The 23,020-nt window shown below is 32.3% G+C and overlaps 3 protein-coding genes across 4 annotated transcripts; 1 reads left to right on the top strand and 2 right to left on the bottom strand.

Annotated features, from left to right (window-relative positions):
• The first annotated feature begins 8,709 nt into the window (after positions 1-8,709).
• LOC120088855 (serine/threonine-protein kinase PCRK1) lies at positions 8,710-11,832 on the top strand. Its single transcript, XM_039046300.1, has 4 exons — positions 8,710-9,602; positions 9,797-10,057; positions 10,284-10,406; positions 11,042-11,832. Exons 1-4 carry the CDS (start codon positions 9,195-9,197, stop codon positions 11,612-11,614), a joined length of 1,365 nt encoding a protein of 454 aa, XP_038902228.1. The 5' UTR covers positions 8,710-9,194; the 3' UTR covers positions 11,615-11,832.
• A 2,613-nt stretch (positions 11,833-14,445) lies between these two features.
• Positions 14,446-19,856, bottom strand: LOC120088856 (probable serine/threonine-protein kinase PBL9). 2 transcript variants are annotated; one of them, XM_039046302.1, is made up of 7 exons: positions 19,718-19,856; positions 17,106-17,199; positions 16,414-16,739; positions 16,105-16,240; positions 15,877-16,019; positions 15,629-15,752; positions 14,446-15,473 (listed from the first exon to the last, which is right to left on the bottom strand). In XM_039046302.1, exons 2-7 carry the CDS (start codon positions 17,155-17,157, stop codon positions 15,040-15,042), a joined length of 1,215 nt encoding a protein of 404 aa, XP_038902230.1. In that variant the 5' UTR covers positions 17,158-17,199; positions 19,718-19,856; the 3' UTR covers positions 14,446-15,039. The 2 variants fall into 2 exon arrangements, with proteins under 2 accessions (XP_038902230.1, XP_038902229.1); XM_039046301.1 differs by lacking the exon at positions 19,718-19,856 and adding an exon at positions 17,450-17,755.
• Positions 19,084-22,590, bottom strand: LOC120088854 (pentatricopeptide repeat-containing protein At1g07590, mitochondrial). Its single transcript, XM_039046299.1, has 3 exons — positions 22,081-22,590; positions 19,718-21,337; positions 19,084-19,326 (listed from the first exon to the last, which is right to left on the bottom strand). Exons 1-2 carry the CDS (start codon positions 22,408-22,410, stop codon positions 20,084-20,086), a joined length of 1,584 nt encoding a protein of 527 aa, XP_038902227.1. The 5' UTR covers positions 22,411-22,590; the 3' UTR covers positions 19,084-19,326; positions 19,718-20,083.
• Between the last annotated feature and the right edge of the window lie 430 nt (positions 22,591-23,020).

Raw genomic sequence — 23,020 nt, 5'->3', positions numbered from 1 at the left:
TACATGAATTGTATGGTTTCAGCAATTTCATTATGACGAGCACTACACTTAACTTGCTTTCCACTGATAAGCTTAATGGTGATAACTATACTAGTTAGAAAAATACCACTAATATTGTGCTTATTATCGATGACCTAAGATTCGTCCTGGTTGAGGAGCGTCCTCAAGTCTTAGCTGCCAATGCAGCCCAAAATGTTTGAAAGGCATATGAACGATAGGTAAAGGAGAATGAAAAGGCCCGAGCGTATATCTTGGCTAGCATATCTAAAGTTTTGGCCAAGAAGCATGGTCTCATGCTCATAGCCCTAGATCATGGAGTCCATGATAGGAATGTTTGGACAGTCATCCACACAGCTCAGGCATGACACTCTTAAGTACATCTTCAATGCTTGTATGAAAGGGGAGCATCTATTCGTGAACATGTTCTGAACATGATGGTTCATTTAATGTGGCAGAGATGAATGGGTATGTCATCAACATGGCTAGTCAGGTTACCTTTATCTTGGAAACTCTATCTGAGTCCTCCAATTTCATAGTAATATTATTATGAACAAGCTTGGCTATAACCTGACCATCATGCTCAATAAGTTGTTGACATAACATTTCTGGATGAAAGTCAAGGAACAGAAGGGTGAGGCAAATGTTGCCTCGTCTTCCAAGAAGTTCTACAGAGGTTCGACCTCTAGGACAAAGTTTGTACATTCTTCTTTCGGCACTAAAAAGTGAAAGAAGAAGAAGAAAGGTCAGGGGAAAGCTAACCCCACTAACCTCACCTACTGATAAAATTAGAGGATCAAGATTAAGTTTAACGTGGTTAGAGATACAATTTCGTGAGCTTGTTGATGAAGTAGACGAGGAAGTTACCATGAGATATACACGAGCATATATACTATAGATGATGGGTAAAAGTCTGTTTTCTGATAAATAATGTCACTTTGTACGTTTGATGTTCCTGTCATTGTTAGCCAACCTCTATGAAACGAGACGGTATTCTTGGGATGGGGCATGTCTGGCATGGTTATAGACATCTAGGCAAAGCAACAAAACCTGACATTCGTCAAATCGCTAAGTCTCTGATACTTCTGCAATTATGAGCTTAGGAACGATTTCCAACAATGGTTCCACAACTTCTACTTGTCAATGATGATCAATTACCTGGACGAGCCTACGGTTCTCGGTATGTTATTTTAATTTAATTTAATATAACAAATATTTTTATATAACTGATATAGTTAATCTAAAATCTAAAATATTAATTTAATAATATAGGTGGAGAGACCAATTTTGTGTAACTAGGTCAGCTACACATGTAGTTAATCAGTATAGATACATGTTTGATATGCTTCAACATGATCAGGTACATGGAACTTAACCTAATTGATTTTTTTATACATATTTTTAATGTACTTGTCTTTAATATTTTTATATTTTATGTTTCAGATTATTTGGGAGTCTTACAAAGCAGTCATGGACACTTTGCCCAATTTTGGTACAATGGTTAAGACATATGACGGGCGATAAGTTCTCTCATATGTTTTCACATTAGTGAATGGCCTTCTTGACAGGGTGATCAGACAATTTGGCTTCCAACAAGATGTTCCATCATAATGCAATTTTGAACCCTACTGCATGACATCAACCTAAGAACTGCAGATTGGTCTGAAAAAGTTGCACATTTGGTAGTGCAATGACACTATCGTAGAAGGTTTATCATAGTGGAGGTTCCAATTGGGAAATTTGATAGGGATGCAACTTAAGATTATATGAATTGGTATAATAATGGAAAATTTTCACAGAAAGAAAAAATGTCAAACTATTTACAGAAATAGTAAACAAAAAAAAAACATTGATAGACATTGATAGACTTTTATGAACTTCTATCAGTAATAGACACTGATAGGCTTCTATCAGCCTCTATCGAAGAAGAATAAAATTTTGCTATTCTATGTTAATAGTTTTCCTTATTTTTCTATTTTTGAAAATTCTTCTATAATAATATTACAAAGTGCTACATTACTCGTTCCGAAGCAGTTGCGAGTCATCTACTACATAATTAAATATTTTCTAATTATTTTTAATTTGAATTATTTTAAATATAGTCCAATCATTTTATTAATCATAGAGGTCGAGTAATAGTAGCCTTCATGATGTTGCAAATGATCCAAACCATGTCCTTACTGTATGTAGTAATAATGAGAGCTACATGGAGGAGATACATTATATGTACAATATACCTATTGCTCCTCCATCAGTTCCTAGGCGTAAGGGACGTGCTCGAGTAGAAGAAGATGAGTTTGATGAGGTCGATCAGAATGTGGAAAAATTGCCTCATATGACATAGTTGCAAAGTCAGACTTGTTATGTTAGTCCGATGATGATGATGCCAGCATTTGATTCAGGATATTACGATTTAGAGGTCGGTCCATCGTGTTCACACATGCATGGACATGGGCGCGGTAGTGGAGAGCATAGCGAATATTTATACTATGAAGCGCCTACAGAGTATCAGAGCTACCAGAGAATCAAGAAGAACCAAAGAAACATCAAGAGGAACCAGAGCAACCTAGAGTTTAGAGTCGATGAGGACAACTAGCTCGAAATTGACAACGTCCACCTTGTGAAACACATTGATTTTTTTTATTATTATTATTTTTAAATGAATGAGAAATATTAAATTGTTGTATTGATATAGACATTTTAATTTACATTTTATTATTTTTCAGTTATGAACAACAGTAATTTTTTTTATTATTAAGAAATACAATGGTAATTTTTTTATTATTAAGAAATAAAATGATAAGTTTTTATAGAGTATGTTTTTTCTATTTAAAAAAAAAAGAAAATAAAATGAAGAGTATAAAATGAAAATCATTTTTTTTTCAATTAAAAAAAGAAGAAAGGAAGAGTATAAAATTAAAAAAGAAAAAAAAAATAAGAGGTCGAATGTTCACCATTTGAAAAAATATATATTTGAAAAAATAAATAAATAAGAGGCCAAGTGTTCAACACTCCATCTATTATTTTATCACACCTCCTCAAATCACAAAAACTACAATATTTTCTTAATTATTTTCAAAACTATACTATTTTTCTAATTATTTTCAAAACTTGCAATATATATCTAATTTTATATATTAAAAAACCCATGCCATATTGATTTTAAAATTTTTTGTTTAATAATGTTCTAACTTTTAAAAAGTGAAATTATGTGAAACAAACAAAAATGTTAAACATACGTTAGAAATCTCACAAAAAAAATCGTGAAATGCCAATATGAGAGTAGCTCAAGTGGTATAGTACTTATACTATCAATCTCAGTTCAGATATTTGATTCCCCACTCCACATTTTAATGACAGTATTTTAATGAAATAAAATGGTCTACTATTAAAACTCCAAATTAAGGAAGAGAAGAACACTATTTCAAAAATAATCTTTTGCAAACTAAATAAATTATATTAAAGAATACGAGTACGATTTTATAAATTAAAATTTAATATTCTAAAAAAAAAAGAATATTTAAACAAAAAGGGAAGGAAAGTGTCAGCAATGAATGCAGAAGTAAATCGGTTGGGTGAAGAGAAAGATTAAACTGACATAAAAGGTGTAAGAAAGTACGAAGAGAGACTGAGAAAGTTGAAATTCTATTTTTAAACCCATTAAATTAAATTTAAAAATAATATAAATCCTAAATGTTACGATTAGACTTATCGAATGGCTGATGGAATGCGTCAGCGTCTGCCACGCTCCTCCTTCCCAATTACTCTTTTCATTTTCCTACCTATTTTTACAATTATTTTATTATTATTATATTTTTTAAAAAAAGCAGCTAAATTCAAACATTTTAATGACTAAAATGACATAATAATTATGATTATAATTACAATATTGACAATCAAGTTCACACAGCGTATTTATTAAAATGTCATTTTAGTCGACATTTAAAATATCAATGTCGACGGAATTATCAAGATTCCAATTTTATGAAAATATTGATGTCGATGGAAATTTCGAAAAAAACTCTATGAAAATTGATGTTAATTATTATAGATAGTTAAAGAAATCTTGATTGTGGTTTAAGTGGACTATAATTTACCATTTTTAATCATTGTTTCTATAAAGTAAAACAACATTTAAATGTATATTGCAAATGTCATGGTAAGCATGGATGTGAGAGCATATATTTTTAAAAAATGAAAATATATTTGTAAAATAATATAAAGTTTAAGAATATTTTGAAGTGAAATGATGTGAAAATCTAGTTAAAAAAAAGTTTGAATGAGATTAAAAATAAATATAAATTTTTTTATGTGGGATTCTACAATTCAATTTCTTTGGGAATTAAAGTTTTGGATTGAAAAATAAGGCTAAAATTTGAAAAAATGGCACATTGAAAAAAACTTCATCGTTTTGTGAGAAATACAATTTTAAAACTATACAATTGCATATAATTAGATCATTGAACTGAAAAAACTAGAAATTAACTAACACGGTTAATTCCAAAAAAAAAAAAAAACAAAATTTTGTTGAAATGGAAGAAAATTAAATTTTCCTACCAAAATTTTGATAAAAATTTTCTACCATATTACTAGCCTCGAAATCATGAATTGTTTTTCGAATATGAAAATTCGTGGTGGAAAATTCTAGTATATTAAATTAGATAATTTATGAAATTATTGATACTTTTTTTACATTTTTATAACTTTTGTATATACAGTCCTCTTATATAAAATTTTTGAATCTGTTGTTGTAAATTCAAAAAGAAAATAATTTGTCATGAACATAACACAATGGCGTAAAGTATACGCTCTTGAATCTTGATCTCTTAATTATGCAAATCTCACACCTTAAATTATTGTACTAAAAAAGAAAAAGAAAAATTTGTTTTTAATTAAATAATTTTAGCCATATTGGTTTGGGCTTACATGGAATTGGAAGTGGCCCACGTAAGAAGTTGAGTCTAAACGGGCATTCCAACTTGGGCCTAGTCTTAAAGGTGACCCACATTCTGGGCCCAACAAATCAATTAAATCTCCGGCCCACATTGAAAGAGGGTACAAGGGTCATAAATTCTTTTTAGAAAAAAGGTAGTGGAATTGGACACAATTATTGGAATTATTTATAATGACGTTGATTGCTGTTTTTGCATTTTGGTGAAGTAATGGAAGTTGCTTGTAAGTGAGGGAAAGGTGTATGAGCTTCATGTTCTTTCATTATGAATGTCGAATTAATGTTCTTCCAATCCAAATCCCAATCCCATTACTTTTCTAATAATGAGTATCGAAAAAAGAAACAATCTCATGATTTCTAGTAATACGAAAATCAAATCTTGAATATTCAAGAAAAAATCCAACTTGAATGTTACTCGACTAGTTAAGAGATATATAATTTCAACGGTTAGAAGTCTAAATCTCATGGAACATCTCGCTCGAGTCTACAACATTCGAATGTTAAGAAAACTCGTAGGATATTAAATAATCAGTATATGGCCACCATGGATTGAACTCATTCATTTTCATCCCTTCGTCAAACTCATGTCTTTTATTATTATTATTTTTAGTATGGATGGGATGAGGTATTTGAATTACATATCTCTTGATCATCAACACATATAGATATGCCAGATGAACTGGACTCTTGTTGGCATGTACTTTATGATAGTTGATGCACATATCGTGTTTGATCGAATCTGCTTGATTTGCAAGTATTTAGAATTTTTTGAAAAAACATGACATATAATGTAAAACTAAGAGGTACACTGAGTGTGATAATTATCATATATAATTTGATGGAAACAGAAGACTCGGCAAGTTTTAGGGTAAAAGAATGATGACTCAATTGGTCAAGATGACCTTACATGTTGGTGAGTTTTGGACTTATGTTTGCTTTCACTTTGAACCCTTTTTTTTTCCTAACCTTCTATCGACATTTACTTGTTTTATTAGGTCCAATTTTACTTTTAGTGTTTCATATAAACTGGAAACACTAAGGTATGATTTAGATTTAGGAATTTATGTTTTCTTAATAAATTAACTCTTCTTCGAGAATAATGTTGTTTTTAATTTAAACTCGCAATTTGCCAAAATGAATATAGTTCAATTAGCAAAGTATTTGTATAATCAATCTCAAAGTCAGTTTTTCAATTAAAAAAAAATATAACCCTAATTCTTATTTGATAACTTTTCTAAAGTAGCACCAGTTAGGGATGTTTATGGCTTGGTTTGGCTTGGGTTGAAAAACTTTTTAAATAATTGTTTGGGTTGTAAATTTCTTCGACCCAAATATCTCTTATTATAAAATGAACCCAACCATGAAATATTTGGGTTGGGTTGGTTCGGGTTAATCGGGTCATCTATTTAAAATTTTGTTCTAAAAAAACAAAATGTAAATATGTAAAAATCTAATTTAATTATTTTCATATATTGAATTTAGATTAATAACTCAATTTCAATTTATATAGTGAAAAATTTCTTTCTAAAGTGCAAAAAAACTACTTTTAAGTGTTGTTAAAGAATAAATTATTCAAAAAAATATTGGAATTAAATCAATATATGTATAAACAATTGTGTTACGAGTACGAAAAAAAATTAAGTCAATAATAAATTCAGGTTGGTTTAATCCAATTTAACACATAAAAATTTTCATTTATTTGAACCCAACCCAACTCAAATGAGTTGATAATCCAACTCAAATAAATCGATTTTTTTGGGTTATCGAGTTTTTTGAACATCCCTAACACCACTAAGAAAAAATAATTTGAGTTCATGGGTAGTATAAAATAAAATTGATTTTTTTAATAATAAAAGTAAAAACACTCAAACGACTAAAAATTAGATTAGATCATAAGATGTTCAAATTTCTACTATTTAACCATCTAATTACTATATTTCAAAAGGTATATTGGGGTTCTTCATTTGCACGTGTATTTTTAACCAAAATTTTAAATTCCATTTTTTACAAAGAAACACACGACATAGGTGAAAACCATGATTATAAACTCCATATTAAAAAGAAAAAAAATTATAAAATAGGACATAAAATCGAACTTAAATGTTATATAGTTAAATTGAGTATAATTATTTTGATAAGATATTTATAACTGAAATAATTTGTTTGAATTCAAGAACACGATCTAATTCAAAGGAATATCGAAAAATAACTTTCCAAAAGTTTTCAAAAACAATAAATGGGAAAATAATAATTATTATTGTTATTACTGTTATTAAAATTAGTGTTACAAATTTCGTATAAATAAGTAAGCGGAAAAATTACTAATCCTAACCAAAACCTAATTAATTTAGTAAATGCAACTAATAATTAGTAAGCACTTAATTTAAATAATACGTGGACTCCAATATTCCAATAAGGTTTTAAACGACTATCAAAGAAGCATTGACGTATGCATGATAATTATTAATGTCATAAAAGAGACTAATTTATAACTTAAATAGAACGTATAAAATTCTAATCTGAATTGTAAATAATTTTTTGGGTTAATTATTATTTTGATATTTTTAATTTCATAGTATTAAATTTTCATATATTTTCATCGATATTTCCATATTTCCATAGATTTGACATCGACATAATCGATATTTCAATTATATCGTAGACAAATCCATAAAATATAAAAATAAGTAACAAAATGTTAATAATGTAAATATAATATAAATAATAGACCTACTAACTTATTTAAAAATCATAAAATATTTATTTACTAGTCTAAATTTATTTTTGAATTTTTAAGGTTGATTTTGGTACATTAAAATTTCATTTTATCTACATTCAAAAGAAAAAAACAACAACAATAATATAATCATTTTATCTAGTAGTTATAACTCTCTTTTTATAAGATTTTTTTTTTCTTTTGGAGTTTATATGAGGATTTTACAAGTATAAAATGAACTTTTCAAAATATATCGACTAAAGATAACAAAAGTTAAAATTAAAACTAGATAAGCTAAATTACACCTTTTGAAAGTACTAAAATAAATTTAAACTAAAAATATAATGATTAAAATAGTAAGCCTAATCCTTTTAGCAACATTTATTAATTGATATTTTGGTAATTTTGACCACCTTCTTTGAAAAGAAAAAAATGTTGAATTACAAGTTTGGTCACTTAACTTTTATGTTTGTATGTAAGAAGTTATTAAAATTTTCAATTTTGTGTCAAATAGATTTCTAAACTTTAAAATGCCAAATAGGTCCTTTAATTTTTGATTTTTTTTTATCTAATTTCTAAAATCCATAACATATATATTTTTTAAATTAACAAATCTATTATCCATAAAATTAAATTTGTATCTAATAGATAATTGAACTTTCAACTTTATATATACTAAATCTGTAAATTTTTAAAAAATATTGAATAGGTCATGAACTTATTATAAATAAAAATTGAAAATTTAGTAATTAATTTTTTGAAATGTTTGATATAAAAGAGGATTAAATTTTGTTTTCGATTTGGTCTAAGAACTTTGTGGCCCAAGATTAAAAATATTCTCATTAACTCCATATAACTTCATTCCTTACCTCAAATGTCCCAAGTTGAGAGATGTATTCCGAAAAATTTAAATTTCAAGAAATTATTAAATTTGTAATTCAACTAAAAAGAGAAAAAGTAATAAAAAAAAAAAACCAAAAAATGGAAAAGAAACTACTTTTCAAAATTGAGTCTTTCAGCAGCCTTTTAAGTATTTCAGCTTTTAAAAAAGAGGCCCTTGGTCGCACGGTTGGTTTGCATCATGTAGCTCGACGCCAGTTCAAACAAGGTGACTGAAATTGCAGTTTGATCCCTAAAGAAAGTTCTAATTTTGAAGCAAGTCCCTCAACGAACGGCTGGGACTGGGAGGGACCCTTGTTTCCAGTTTGAACTGAGCTACCTGATCCATATTTGGCGTTCAGCGTCTGAGTCTGCAGCAAAAGCAAGCCCTCGTGATCCTCCAATTCTTTATCTATAAACGACAATGGCCCAAATCGAAAATGGGTATCTCTCTCTCTTTCTTTGCGCTGTTACCTAACGCTCTTCCATTTTCAAATTACAATATGTAAACGCTTGGCTCAACCAAACCCACTTAGTCTTTCCCCATTTTCTTCTCATTTGACCAGTCATCTTCTTCCTCACAACCCCTTTTTCCCTTTTTTCCCTTTTCCAACATTCCGATTCTGCAACCCCATAAGTTGTTTTGAAGCTATGAAGTGCTTCCACTTCACCAATGGTGAGAGAAGGGATGATGAAGACGGTGTCGTTTCTAGAGCTTCAAAGGTCTCCTGGGCTCGCTCGCTTAGTATGGCTTCTAGCACGTTTGATACCAGACGGTCTGAGTTTGACTCTGACTATTCTAGGGATTTTTCTGACTCGATTGGGTTTTATGAGTTTTTGACTCACCGGAGAGCCAATGATTTGCGGGTATTTTCTTTTTCCGAGTTGAGATCGGCCACTCGAGGGTTTAGTAGAGCGTTGTTGATTGGCGAGGGAGGTTTTGGGTGTGTATTTAAAGGAGTTGTTAGGGCTTCTGAAGATGGTAATGGTGGCTCTAATTCCAAGTCGGATTTGAAGATGGAGGTTGCTGTTAAACAGCTCAATCGCAATGGCTTCCAGGCATGTCTTTCTATTTCTTCTTTATCTTCTTAGTGTTCATTCCTGTTCTTCAATGATTGGAATCTCTTGTCTCTTGTTTTATTGAATGCTACTTTTGAATCTGTTTTGTTACTACTGGGATTTAAATGTATTGAAACCCCAAATTGGGAATGATTCAAATCTGATTGAATTTTCCAACAAATTCTAGTAATCAGGGGCACAAGGAGTGGATCAACGAGGTGAACTTTTTGGGCGTGGTGAAGCATCCGAATCTTGTGAAATTGGTTGGATACTGTGCAGAAGATGATGAAAGGGGAATGCAAAGGCTTTTGGTTTATGAGCTTATGCGCAACAGGAGCTTGGAAGACCATCTTTTGGTTAGAGTATCTCCACCATTGTCATGGTTGGCAAGGCTTAAAATTGCTCAGGATGCTGCTCGTGGCCTTGCATATCTACATGAAGAAATGGATTTTCAGGTACAAAATGATATCATATTCTGCTTTGTTGCCTGAAATTGACAACAATAATCTGATTGAGGGTTGTTAGATTCTACTGTTACCATCCTTGACGATTCAAATGTTATCTTGTCTGCCATGTGAAGTGAATACAGATTTCTCTGTCTTGTGGGAATCATGTGTGTGGTTGATAGTTGCTTGTGGCTTTCATATTTAAGTGACTCGTATTTGTTCTTGTACGATGCAGCTAATTTTCCGCGATTTAAAAGCTTCAAATATCCTGCTAGATGAAGAATTTAATGCAAAGCTTTCAGATTTTGGACTCGCCAGACAGGGTCCTCCAGAAGGAATCAGTCATGTGTCAACATCGGTATGTCTACGATTTGTATGGATTGACTTTCTAAGTGCTTAAAAACTTCTAAATGCTGGACTTCAAAGATCAATGTAAACAGATCGTTAATCTTATTGGACTTGAAAGTGTTTTAGTACTATACTTATCCTTTTAATACGTTCTTTTGGATTTTAGCTTCTAAATAGGCATATGTTACATTATTGCTTTTAAGCCATTGGATCATTGCCTCTGAAGTAATGGTTTTTAAGCATTTTCAAGATCAATCCAAACAGATGCTTCATCTTATTGGATTGAAAAATGTTTTAGTACTATACTTATCACTTTAGTATGTTCTTTTGGATTTTAGCTTCTGAATAGGCATATGTTACATTATTTCTTTTAAGCCATTGGATCAATACCTCTGAAATAATGGTTTTTAAGTACTTTCAAGATTAATCCAAACAAATCCGTAATCTTATTGGGTTGGAAAGTGTTTTAGTACTATACTTATCCCTTTTGTATGTTCTTTTGGATTTTAGCTTCTAAATAGGTATATGTTATATTATTGCTTTTAAGTCATTGGCTGATTACCTCTGAACTAATGGTTTGTAGTAATTCTTAAGTACAGAGAACATGTTTGCTTCTGATGTGTTGACAATTACTTGTCTTTGAAGGTTGTGGGCACAATAGGCTATGCAGCTCCAGAGTATGTTCAAACTGGCCGGCTGACTGCAAAGAGCGATGTGTGGAGTTTCGGAGTAGTTCTCTATGAACTCATTACAGGTAGACGAGCCGTGGAGAGAAACCTACCTCGCAACGAGCAGAAGCTTTTGGAATGGATTAAACCATATGTCTCAGACCCTAAGAAATTCCACCTCATTGTCGACCCACGGCTTGAAGGAGAATGCAACATCAAGTCAGCACAGAAACTTGCATCACTGGCTAACAAATGCCTAATGAAGCAGCCTAAGAATCGCCCAAAAATGAGTGAAGTCGTCGATATTCTTGGTAACATCATCAGCGAAACATGTCAAGATCATGAAACAGTTGTTCAACCCGTCGAGGGAACCGTCGAAACAAAGGAAGAAACTGTAGAGGAGGCCGAAGTTGAACCTGCTAGTATGAGACATAGAAATAGTCATCTAAAGAAGGTTTTTGATTTTAAAGATATGGTGAGTTTAAGAAACAAATCTTTTGGGAAGTTAGATTGGAGAAATTGGACACCTGGATTGGTGAGAACTTGGTGAAAAACCAAGCTCATTCTTTTACTCTCCTACTTTGGTAATGAAAGCATAATATATGGAGGGCCTTCCTCCTTTTTCTCTGTTTTATGGTATACCTGTAAAAATCCAAGGGAATAGTAGATTTCAGTTGGCTCACTTCACTACATTGTTTCCAAAATTTCTCCTTTCTGAGGAACAAATTTTCTTAGGGGTCAATATATACAGATTTTTAACTTAAAAAATAGTCTAAACTGCACTCCTAATGATGTTGACTATCACTACCATGCATGTTTGAATGCTTTGGATTTGTTATCTAGCATTCCGAGTGAATTGGACTCTTAAAACGGTGCCATACATGCTCTCTAATCTTATCGGCATCTTTTGATTTGTATTGTTTGATACTTCTATCTACCAATAAAACTGCCTTCATCTTTTGCTCGTGATGGTAGTTAACACATGGTTAGTGAATCACGTAAATCTGTGTTGATATTTACTATTCACACTTTTATGTTATGTTTACTTCTTGATTTTATTTCCAACGCAATAAATAGAAATTGAGTCAATGCATGAATTTCTCCGAAAGAGCGAATTGGTCAAATACTTAATCTTCACACCTTGAAAAAGAGAGAAAGTAGCAGACTCTTTTTCCCCACTTTGATATTGAAGAAGGCGTTGCCAAATATGAAATATCATAAGTTGGAATGGGTAAATGGCAAAAGGTCTAAATTCTTTGAGGGTCATCGTTTGTTGTAATTATGAGCTCTTTGGAAAGTTGGTGGAAACTTCTAGATCTTCACCAATGGCCCTCATCGAATTGGAATTTTTTTTTATATCCCTACATTTTCGAGAAGACTACATGAACTTAATTTTTAAGTTTAAATTATATGATCCTCGAAGGTTTGATTTTAGTTTATTTTAGTCTTTATATTTTTTAAAAGATTCATTTTAGTCATCATATTTTCAAAATGTCTATTTTTGGTCTATGTACTTCTAAAAACTGATAATGAAAGGATCAAAATGAATTAAAGTCGAAAGTACACTAGTGAAATGAAAGTATATAAACTAAAAATACAATGACCAAAATGAACATGAATTGAAATTGTAGAACCAAAGTAATATTTAAACATAATTTTATCATAAAATTTAGTAACAAAAAATAAATTTATACCTTTGAACTTTTAGGTTCTTTGCTGATCATAGTTCCGTTTGATTTAGATATATGTCCTTGACCAAAAGATATTAGGTTCGAATTCTCATCCTACTTATTGAATTAAAATAATAATAATAATAATAAATGTATCCATTAAAACTCTAAACTTTCATAATTAAATCAATTTAGACACAAGTTAGAAATTCATTTCAAAATTGTTAACCCATAATTATGGGTGTGTAGGAAAAATTACGTCTTTGGCTGCTTCGCTAAGATTTGAAATATCTAAGCTAATAGATACAATTATAGGTTTAAGATTAGTTTTTTGGGATGAAATTAGTTTAAGATCTGGGAGGATTTTCAAAAATTAAAAAAAAAATAAAGAAAATTATTTACACAAGATAGTAAAATTTAATATTCTTTAATAGAGACTAATAGAAACCGATACAAGTTATCACTGATAGACGTTAATAGAAATCTATCAATGTCTATCAGTATTATTTTTATAATTTTTATAAATAGTTTGACATTGTTAAATTTTTTTAAATCTTATTTTATTTTATTTTATTCATTTTTAAAGAGAGAGTACTTTTAAATTGAGTTGATATGATGTGACCTTTTAAGTAGATGTCATATCACTTATTTTAAAAAGCATAGTCCTTTTTTTAGATAGAAAAAGCATACTCCTTTAATCCAAAATATTTGTGAAACACATTCAATAACTTTATGTCACATCATTAAGACGTATATTCTAAAAATAATAATAATAACAAAAACAAAATCAAATCAATAATATTTAATAATTAATTTAAAATTATAAAATAAATTACGTCCACCAACTAGGAATTTGCAGAGACCCCATGAAATATAATTAATCATAATTTTGTGGAAGTCCCTTCCCTATCCATTTTGTAGCCAAATATTTTGCAATGAAATCAAATTATAAATTTTGTCTATTGAAATAAGGTTAAATTTTAGACGTAATGCTTCTTTTTGTCTTTTTCATTATAGCTTATCTATATAAGGAATAAAAATATCCAAACCTAACAAATTATTTGTGGTTATGATGTGTTGAAAATTGTAATGAATTAATACGTTGCACTCAAAATAGTATAAGCTCTAGCCCCTTTTTTTATGCTTATCAGCCAATATAATATCTAAAAAACTAATTTTAAATTCATGTTTTTTTAATCAATGTGATCTGTCATATCTAAGTTGTTAAAATAAAATAAAAATAAAGTATCTATAAGATACTTATAATGTTGAATCACCAAAAATAGTAGATATTTTGAGAATTTCAACTAAAAGAAGATTGGTGTGATATAAAACAAAAGTTAAAATATGAAAACTAAAATGTTACTCTTTTTTATTTGCTATTGGACTCTCAACTCTTGATTCTTGCTGTTCTTGCTCTTTACTTCCTCGCTTTCAATCTCAACTCTTGTTAGTCACGTTCTTTTAATACAAAGACTGATGAGAGCAAAGAACAATGTAGAGAACGGATTGTGAGAGAAAATAGAGAGCGACGAGTGGAAAAACCTAAACCTTAAGAAGTGAGTAGTGAGAGTGAAATCCTAACTTACCTGCAGTGCACAATATTTCGTTTTGATCATTTCATACTAATATGACGTAAGTAGAAAGTCAACAAACATACTTTTAAAAACTGGGTCAGATTTCATTTGAATCTTTTAAAATGGATAATCCATATGAAAAACTCATCCCAATCCAGATGCACAATATTATTTAATGTCCTTTTTTTTTTTTTTTTTTACACTTGCTAATAACAAATGTGTTTGCTGAATACAACCAAAATCTTTTGGACTTTCCATACCTCGTGAACAAATTTGAAAGCAGGTAAATCCCATTATTGCTCATCAGTGATCTACTACATTCAAGTTTCCCTTTGTAAGTTTCTTTTCCCTTTCCCAACTAGAAAAAAAGGAGAGAAAAAAAAAAGGAATAAAAAAAAACGCTCGACCGTGCAACTTCTTTACAGAATAAAAATTGAATCAGCAAGTAAAATCTTGATGTATATGCTTCCCCATCTCGACTTCAGCAGCAACGAAAGCGACAAGATGGAACTTCAGTTATCGATTTAGATTCGTAGGTAATTATCAGAGAAATCATACATTAGTAATCAAAGAATTCAAAACAAACCATTACTTGTGTACGAACCAACCCGAGAATCACCACAGAGGGATGACGACGAAAACTGTACAGTTTCTGTACATTGGAATGCATCTGCTAAGTTCCTCAGTTTTGTTGCAAACCATCTAATTCTAGTTGCCTGATCACAATCTTATGCATAGAGAGCTGAAACTGAAGGCCGGGGGTAAGCTTGAGTGCTATTGGGATTACGGGCATCATCAGCACTGTGCCTTCGAGCTCGACGGTTATTGGTTGAGTTCCTGTTGCTAGTAGGGTATGCGGAATCTTGTAGTTGCTCCAGCTCTTTTACAACATCATTCATGGTTGGTCTGAGTTTGGGTTGAATAGATAGGCATCTTAGCGCGAGCATAGATGCCTTGTAGGCTCCATCCAATGAATATTGGCCCTCAAGACGACTGTCGATGATTCGAAAAATCTTACGTTTGTTTGCAAGGTAAGGTTTTGCCCATTCCACAAGATTGTGTTCCCTAGCTGGTCGATTCTTGTCGATTGCTCTTCTTCCACATAATATTTCTAGTAGGACAACTCCAAAGCTATACACATCACTCCAAGTAGTTAGATGACCTGGAGCCAGTGAGAAAGAAAATTGACTATCAAACGTAAGATATTAATTGGCAATATAAAATTTGCACTTATCTTTATCAAGAAATAATGAAAACTCAAGTTGCAATTTATGTTGACAACGTGACAGCAGGGGTTTCTGTTATGTAGAATATTACCTGTAGCCAGATACTCCGGGGCTGCATAGCCATAAGTCCCCATCACCCTGGTCGAGACGTGGCTTTTATCACCGGTTGGCCCGTCTTTAGCTAACCCGAAATCTGAAAGTTTGGCATTGTATTTCTGAATGCAGATGAAAATTAAACCAAGTTTCAGGCCATCTTCAAAACAAAAAAGAAATCAACTACTAGGCAAGTTACCATTCATATAGCAGATTGAAAAGAGCACGATTTCGACAATTACTTACAGAGTCAAGAAGGATATTCGAGGTCTTGAAGTCACGGTAGATCACTTTTCTTTCATCACTGTGGAGAAAGGCTAGCCCCTTTGCAGCACCAAGTGCAACCTTCAAACGTAGGCTCCAAGAAAGAGGTTGGAAATAGGATCCCCCTGGAATATTATGCAAAGATCTAAAATTAATGAAGTCCTTTTGCTTAAGTGGAATCAGAGGGTAGCTGATAAGAAAAAAACTCACTTCGAAACAAATGATTTTCCAAGCTCCCTCGAGGCATGAATTCGTAAACTAGCAAACGATGTTCATCCTCCAAGCAATATCCAACCAACCTCACAAGGTGACAGTGAGAAAGTTGACCTAGAAAATTCACTTCAGCCTATGCAAAGAAACAAAACATAAGATAATAATTGGATCCATAAAGCATAAACTGACCAGCAGATAGTTACACTAAGAGCATCAATTATGTGCTAAGGAAAGCTAATGTGGAAAAGTACACATCAAGTACAAGAAGGAGACATCTTAGAGTGTTATTTTGAGGAGCTAACTCACCAACCACTCTCTGTGCCCTTGAAAACCATCTTGGTTGAGCCTTTTGACTGCAATAACCATTCCGGTGCCGGGTTTGGCTGCAGCAAAAGAATGCTCATCAATCCAGCCCTTGAAAACAGAACCGAAGCCACCTTCTCCTACAACACTATCTGGACGAAAGTTCCTGGTGGCTGCTTTAAGCTCTGTGAAGCTGAAGCTCTTCAAATTGGAGGACTGCAAGATTTCGCCTTCAGTTCGTGGAGTTGGTGGCATTGAGGACAAAGTGATCTTGCTATTTGTACTACCAATATCATTCCCATCAGTACTCACAGCATTAGAATTCACCCCTGCACAAAGAAATGATGACTTCTAACAAACTTGCGGTTGTTTAATCGAATCAACCAAAACCGAGACTCTGGCATTTGCAGTTTTATAAAATTGAAATTTTGATGTCTGGAAATTCAATAAAAGGCAGGTAATCTTGCACATCATACAGTCGTTATCTCGATGTTCACAAGATTTTGCAAAACATCCACCTTTCACTTCAAACTAACCAATTGAACCATATAACTAACCACTGGGTAAAAGACTAAAAGTGAAGACATCTAACTACATAAATCTAAAATTCTACAAGCCCTCAACTAAACAACAAGAGATCCAAATAATTTCCACCAAATTGTTTCACTAGCTAAGTAAAGAAATTCTTCAAGTACCTGTATTAAATGAGTTTTCAGCTTTGATTCTAGTACTTAAGCAGACACCCATTAGAAGAAGCCAAGAAACTCCCCAACCTGCAGAGGTTTAGCACTGAACACAACCAAAAAAAAGGAAGAAGAAGAGAATTAAACACGAAATCACTACTCTTAAATTGCACAAATGACTACTTTTTCCTAATTTTCAAAAGAAATTTCCAGCAGAATGAAGAAAAACACACAACAACAAGATAGGAAACCTCTTTTCCAATCCAAAACTTGATATCTAAAGCAAAACATGACAAGACAAGATAAAAACAAGCCAAACCCATATGGAGAAATGAATAAAAAACGATGAAACTCACATCTTCTTCTTGAATCAATCAGCAACAAAAATGAAATAGAGAAAAAGGGTTTGTTCTGTGTTCCCAATACTCTCTGAAGGTCCCTATTGACGGAGGATTTGAGATGGGGAAATTTTGAATCAATGGGGGGTGATTCGAGATAAATATGTAGAATGCAAGGGTGGTGGTGGTGTTATAGTTGTTGAGCCGCTTGATTTGGGTCTACGGCTAAGAGCTTTGGAAGCTTTCTTTCATTGTATTTGTTTCCTACGATGGAAACTTTAGACAACTTGACGATTCAAAAATCTATCTCAATAAAAGCTCCTCGATCCCTTTCCACCTAAACCATGATTTATCCTCGTGACCCATCAAAATTTTGGGGCTCTGTTTCTTCCTTACACTTGGCCAAGTTGCCTCTCCAATGGTCCAAAGCAAAAGGTCGGCTGCTGACTTCTATTTCTTTCATTTCTTTTTTCTTCTCACAACTCGTTGGATAATCCAATGGGAAGTTGGCTTTTTTAGTGTGGTGTTAAGCCAGCCAGTTTTGAAATAAACTAATTTTGTGATTTTGTTTTCTCTTGTGAGTTGTGTTTTTGTATTTGTATTTGGAAAATATTTTCCTGGCAGTTTTGTATTTTTCTAGAAAAAAATGATTTTTTTGAAAAAAAATTTCTTGTGTGTATAAAAATGGAGAGTTTGAGATCAACTACAGCATGATTTGCATCTCAATGTTCTTTGTATTTGGCATAAATTGGTGACATGTGAATGAGTTTTATGAGTGTTAAAGTATTTAATTCATTGGGACGAGGTACTGACTAGGATGTGACTTGGTGTTATTAACTTTTTAACTCTTATCGTTTTGTACTCTTTGTTAAAAAAAAAAAAAAATGTTGTTTTTAGTTTTAAAAAGTTTATGATTTGTTTTGAACTTTTAAGTTCGTGTCTAATAGATGATTTTTAAATTCAAAAAATGTCTAAAAAATTCTCAAACATTTGAAAATGATTTATTAATTAAAGAAAATTAACCAACTTATTTACAAATTTATAGAAAAATGTCATTGTCTATTAATGATAGACCACGATATACCACGATAGAAAGCTATTGTGGTCTATCCCATAATGACATTTTACTATACTAAAAAATGTTTTCAATAATTTTATTATTTAAAACAATTATTCAATGAATTTTTTTTTTATCATGCATCAGATAAATACTTCACCATTTCTTTCTATTTTTTTAATTTAAAAAATTTAAATACACAATAAAAAAAATAAGATTCTTTATTAGTTACAAATTTTTATTTAAAATCTAATAGATTAATTAGGTTTTAAAATATTTGAATATGTCGTAGATTTAATAGACATAATTAAAAATCTAGAGACTGAATAAATGACCTAATAGATCTTTTTAATTAGAGATCTTTGTTACCCAAACTAAAAAATTCACTAACTAAAATGTGAAAGATAATAGGCTCCTAAGAAGAGTGGAGTTATATTAAACATCGTTTGGTCCTTCTCTTTTTCTTTTTTCTGTTTTCTTTTTTAAATAATAATAAATTTTAAAAATTAAGTAAAAAAAACCATTTAAAACCCAACAATATTCATTTGAAATATCTTGTAATTGATAAACTAATCCAAAGAACGTGCACTAAAACTTTATTTCTTATCGAATAAATAATTCTCTTTTCTTCAACCAAAATAATGTCACGAAAAGGGACCAACATGTTTTGCTAATTGCACCCTTTACTTCTTTTTTTCTTCCTTTTTATTTCCCTTTCAGAGGCCCTTCCTTTGTGGGACAGCCCTCCCTAGTCCTTCCTCAGCTATCTTTTGCAAATACATTCACAAGAAAGGACCCCAATTTTGATATATCATTCAATCACCTGTCCTGTTATGTCCTACACTCATGAATCACACATTTCCTTTAAAAGTAAAGACAATAAAAAAGCTGAATAAAAATCTATCTGCAATAGCAAATAAATCTGTCCCTATCTTCATTGTGTTTTTTCTTGTGATTGTCAGTAAATGCTTTGTCTTAAACTTCATCATGTGGTTTTCTGAGGCTTGAATATGATGATCCAATAAATCTTCATTTTGAGGATGTGATGAGTTTTACAGCAGAAAAAGACAGAGAGGGGAAGAGGGTGTGTTTTGTGTGGAGTGAAATGGGGTGTCCTTTTTTCTTCTCAGGGTTTGTAAAATCTAGAAACCAAACACTCCTAAGTCATAAACAAAGATTAGGATATCCAAAATTTTCCCCTCATCCAAACAAAGTCAATGGCTACTTACTTTTGAAATTTGGCTTCCTTCTTGGACTTAGAGAAGTCTGCATTGTAGGCTGGGTGGGGGTGCTGCCCGTGAATCAACCATCCATTGTCAGCCAAGTTGGCACGAGACACCCACGGCTTATCTGCTAGGGAGAAGACTGCCTACGCCTGATAGAGTAATAAGAATCTAACAGAGGTGAAGTATGGATCATTCATAAAAGCATTACCTATAGTCTGAGCTAATTTGCATGCACCTGATTAATGTATGACCTTACTGTATTTGGCAAAGAAACTCATAAAATATTAAAAACTTAGGCAGGTGACCACCATGACGTTAGCTTCTCAACCAATGCTGACCGTTGAAATTATATCAATGGTTCAAATTCATTTAGCTTTGAAACTGCTCCGAGAGTTTGATCAAACTGTAGGTTTCAGAGTCAGGCCTAGCTCCTCCTATGATCATCCTCCTCAATAGATTTGGATTATGAATCCTGGCTTTCACGTAAGCCCTGATCAAAGTGTTGTAAACGAATGTGTATCTCGTATACCTTGCTTCCTCGAGTTCCTCAAACAACTTTTCAGTATTTTCAACGTCTCCCCTCTCTGCCAAAATCTCAATCATTGAAAGAGTGGTTTCCAACCATGGGGTTGACTTTCTAACTCTCTTGCTGCTGCTTGTTGTATTTGATCCCAGATCTAGTGTTTTCATGGCTTCCTCCACCAAACCAGCTTTCAGGCAACCAAAAGCTAGATTTCGAAAGGTTATGGCATTTGGTTTGCACCCATTTGCTTCAATTTCCCTAAAGATTTCTGTTGCTTTTTTAATCAACCCATGCCTGCAATACACAGATAAAATAGAATTGAATTGATCCGTGGCTTTAATTCCTCTTTTGGTTTTCATCTCTAACCAGAGCTCTTCTGCACGGCTTAGTAAACCAATTCTGCCAAATGCTTCAATTGCTAGTATAAAACTTTTAGACCGGATGTGGGGTAATCCTTGTATGGTACCCCAAGTCCTTTCTAGCTCTTTCTCCTTCTTCAAATAGCCGTACAAGATGATTAGGACATCATAGGTCGACCAATTACTCCCAACGATAGATTTTTCTATAGCCTCAGCGTAGGCTTCAACTACAGTATACAACTTTGCCACAGCATGTGCAGTAGCTACTATGCAATAAGACACCTCATTTGGATCAACTTTAGCTCGTTTCATATCACCAAATACCCTCATCAACCCTTCAATATTGTGTTCATTGGCTTCTATTTTCATAAGAATGTTAAATGTAGAAACATGCAAGGGCACTTTATCAGCCTTCATCTGGGTAAGAATTTTTGGGATAATTTTCCTACGACGGGAAGACGAGTGGAGTATTATGAGGCGGTTAAAAACTAAGTGTGATATGCAATGGCCAACTTCCCTCATTTTTCTCATGTAAGCCAGTGAGAGTCTAATTGCTCTCTTATCTAAACATGCAATCACCAGATTGTTGAAGAGCAACTCTCCTTGAAATTCCACAGGGATGTTAGAAAAGAGCTTCTCACCTTGTGATATGCCATGGTGTTTGATTGTAAATTCCAGCAGATAGGAGTAGTCCAATTCATTTACTCGATACGGTTTCTCCCTGATCACCCATTCCATAACCTGCCAAGAACAGAAGACAAATCCAAATTAACAAAAGGGCCCCGTTAACAGAAGACAAATCTTTCTCCTGTTTTTCTAGAGATTAATCAAATTAATAACAGGGGCCTTGTTATCTACTCAAGTGACAAGGGCAATTCTTGATCACTTTATAGATCATAAAGCAGGCCTGATATGGCTACATCACTCTGACTCATCAACAGAAACGAAGATAATGAACTACAACATACAACATTACACTAAGAAACAGAGTACTCAAGAAACAACAATGTCCTCTTATATGCATTGTGAAATGATGACATCTAATGGAAGCTAAGAATATACAATCTCCGGCTTCACATCCTCATAGTCTTTACTCATGCTCAACTTCCACAATGCGTGGAGAAGATATTGCAACCAAGATCATCTATTCCGCAACTTTCCGCTTCTTAATGATTTTGAAAATACTTGAAATTTCTATTTTTCGATGTTCTGTTCTCAGTTACATCCTAACTAACCGGTAAAGCCAAGTGTGGAGAAGATATTGCAACCAAATTCACACATTCCGCAACTTCCAGCTTCTTAATGATTTAGAAAATACTTGAAATTTCTATTTTTCAATGTTTTGTTCTTGATTACATCCTTAAATGCATAAGAAAAAACTAATCACTACAGCCAACTCTACCATGATACAGATTAGAATTCACGACATCTAAGAAAACAAGAAAAGAAAAGAGAGATATAAAAAGGGAGAAGGAGATAGCAACCTCGAGTGCGCGCTTATTTCTTTCGAGCTTCCTGAGGCGATTGATGGCATGAAAAATGTCGCCTCGATGAATAGGAAAACCATCGCCCATCCAGCTCCTGAAGGCATACCCAACCGATTCTCCCTTCGGTATTCTCTCAATTCTCAAAGACAAGCACTTGGGTCCCTCCAATTCTGATTCTAGAACTTTCGCCGATGAGTTATCAGGGATTTGAGTGCAAAGAAAGTTGAATCGGAAGGGGATTGTACTGACCGTAGAAGAAGTGCTAGCAACTGTTCGACGAAATGCTTGAATGAGCCTATACCCAGAGAGAAAATTCCCCGTTCGCATACTTAGACTGAAGAAATGCCGAACAAAAAGAAGAATCAAAGATGGGTTTAACAAATTATTGCTGAAGATTGAAGTATTGCCCCCAAAAAAGCTGAAGGTTCAAGCGACCTGCAGGAACAATGTGCACCAAATTTGTAAACATTCTCGCCGTTGGAGACTAAGATAGCAAGTCAAACGTCGTAATTTTTTAAAATTGTTATGTTTGGGATACATCTATAATAATTAAAATCATTTTTATCATTTTTAAAATTACTATTAAATACGATTTTAGTTATTTAAAATTAATTTCAATATATAAAAATGACATTTAAAAGTATAAATGTTAAATTAATTTTAAGTGATTAGAGACATATTTGATAGAAGTTTTAAATATAACAAATTGATTTTAACTTTTTAATAATGACTCTCAAATATACACTTAAATTAGCTATAATTAGTTAACTTTTTAATGAATTAACATATGGGAAGAAATTGAACCTCTCATATACTTTAAGCGATTGAGTGGTTGGCTCCACAAGGAGTGGTTTTTTTGCTTTTTATCAACAACAATGTCAGATGAAAGATACAAACTTTTGATCGGATATATATCTCAATTAGTTGAAATATGTCG

This window comes from Benincasa hispida, chromosome 10, assembly GCF_009727055.1.
Source record: "Benincasa hispida cultivar B227 chromosome 10, ASM972705v1, whole genome shotgun sequence".
NCBI lineage: Eukaryota > Viridiplantae > Streptophyta > Magnoliopsida > Cucurbitales > Cucurbitaceae > Benincasa > Benincasa hispida.
Note: the sequence above shows the minus strand (reverse complement) of the source record. Positions and strands in the feature narration are given on the sequence as shown.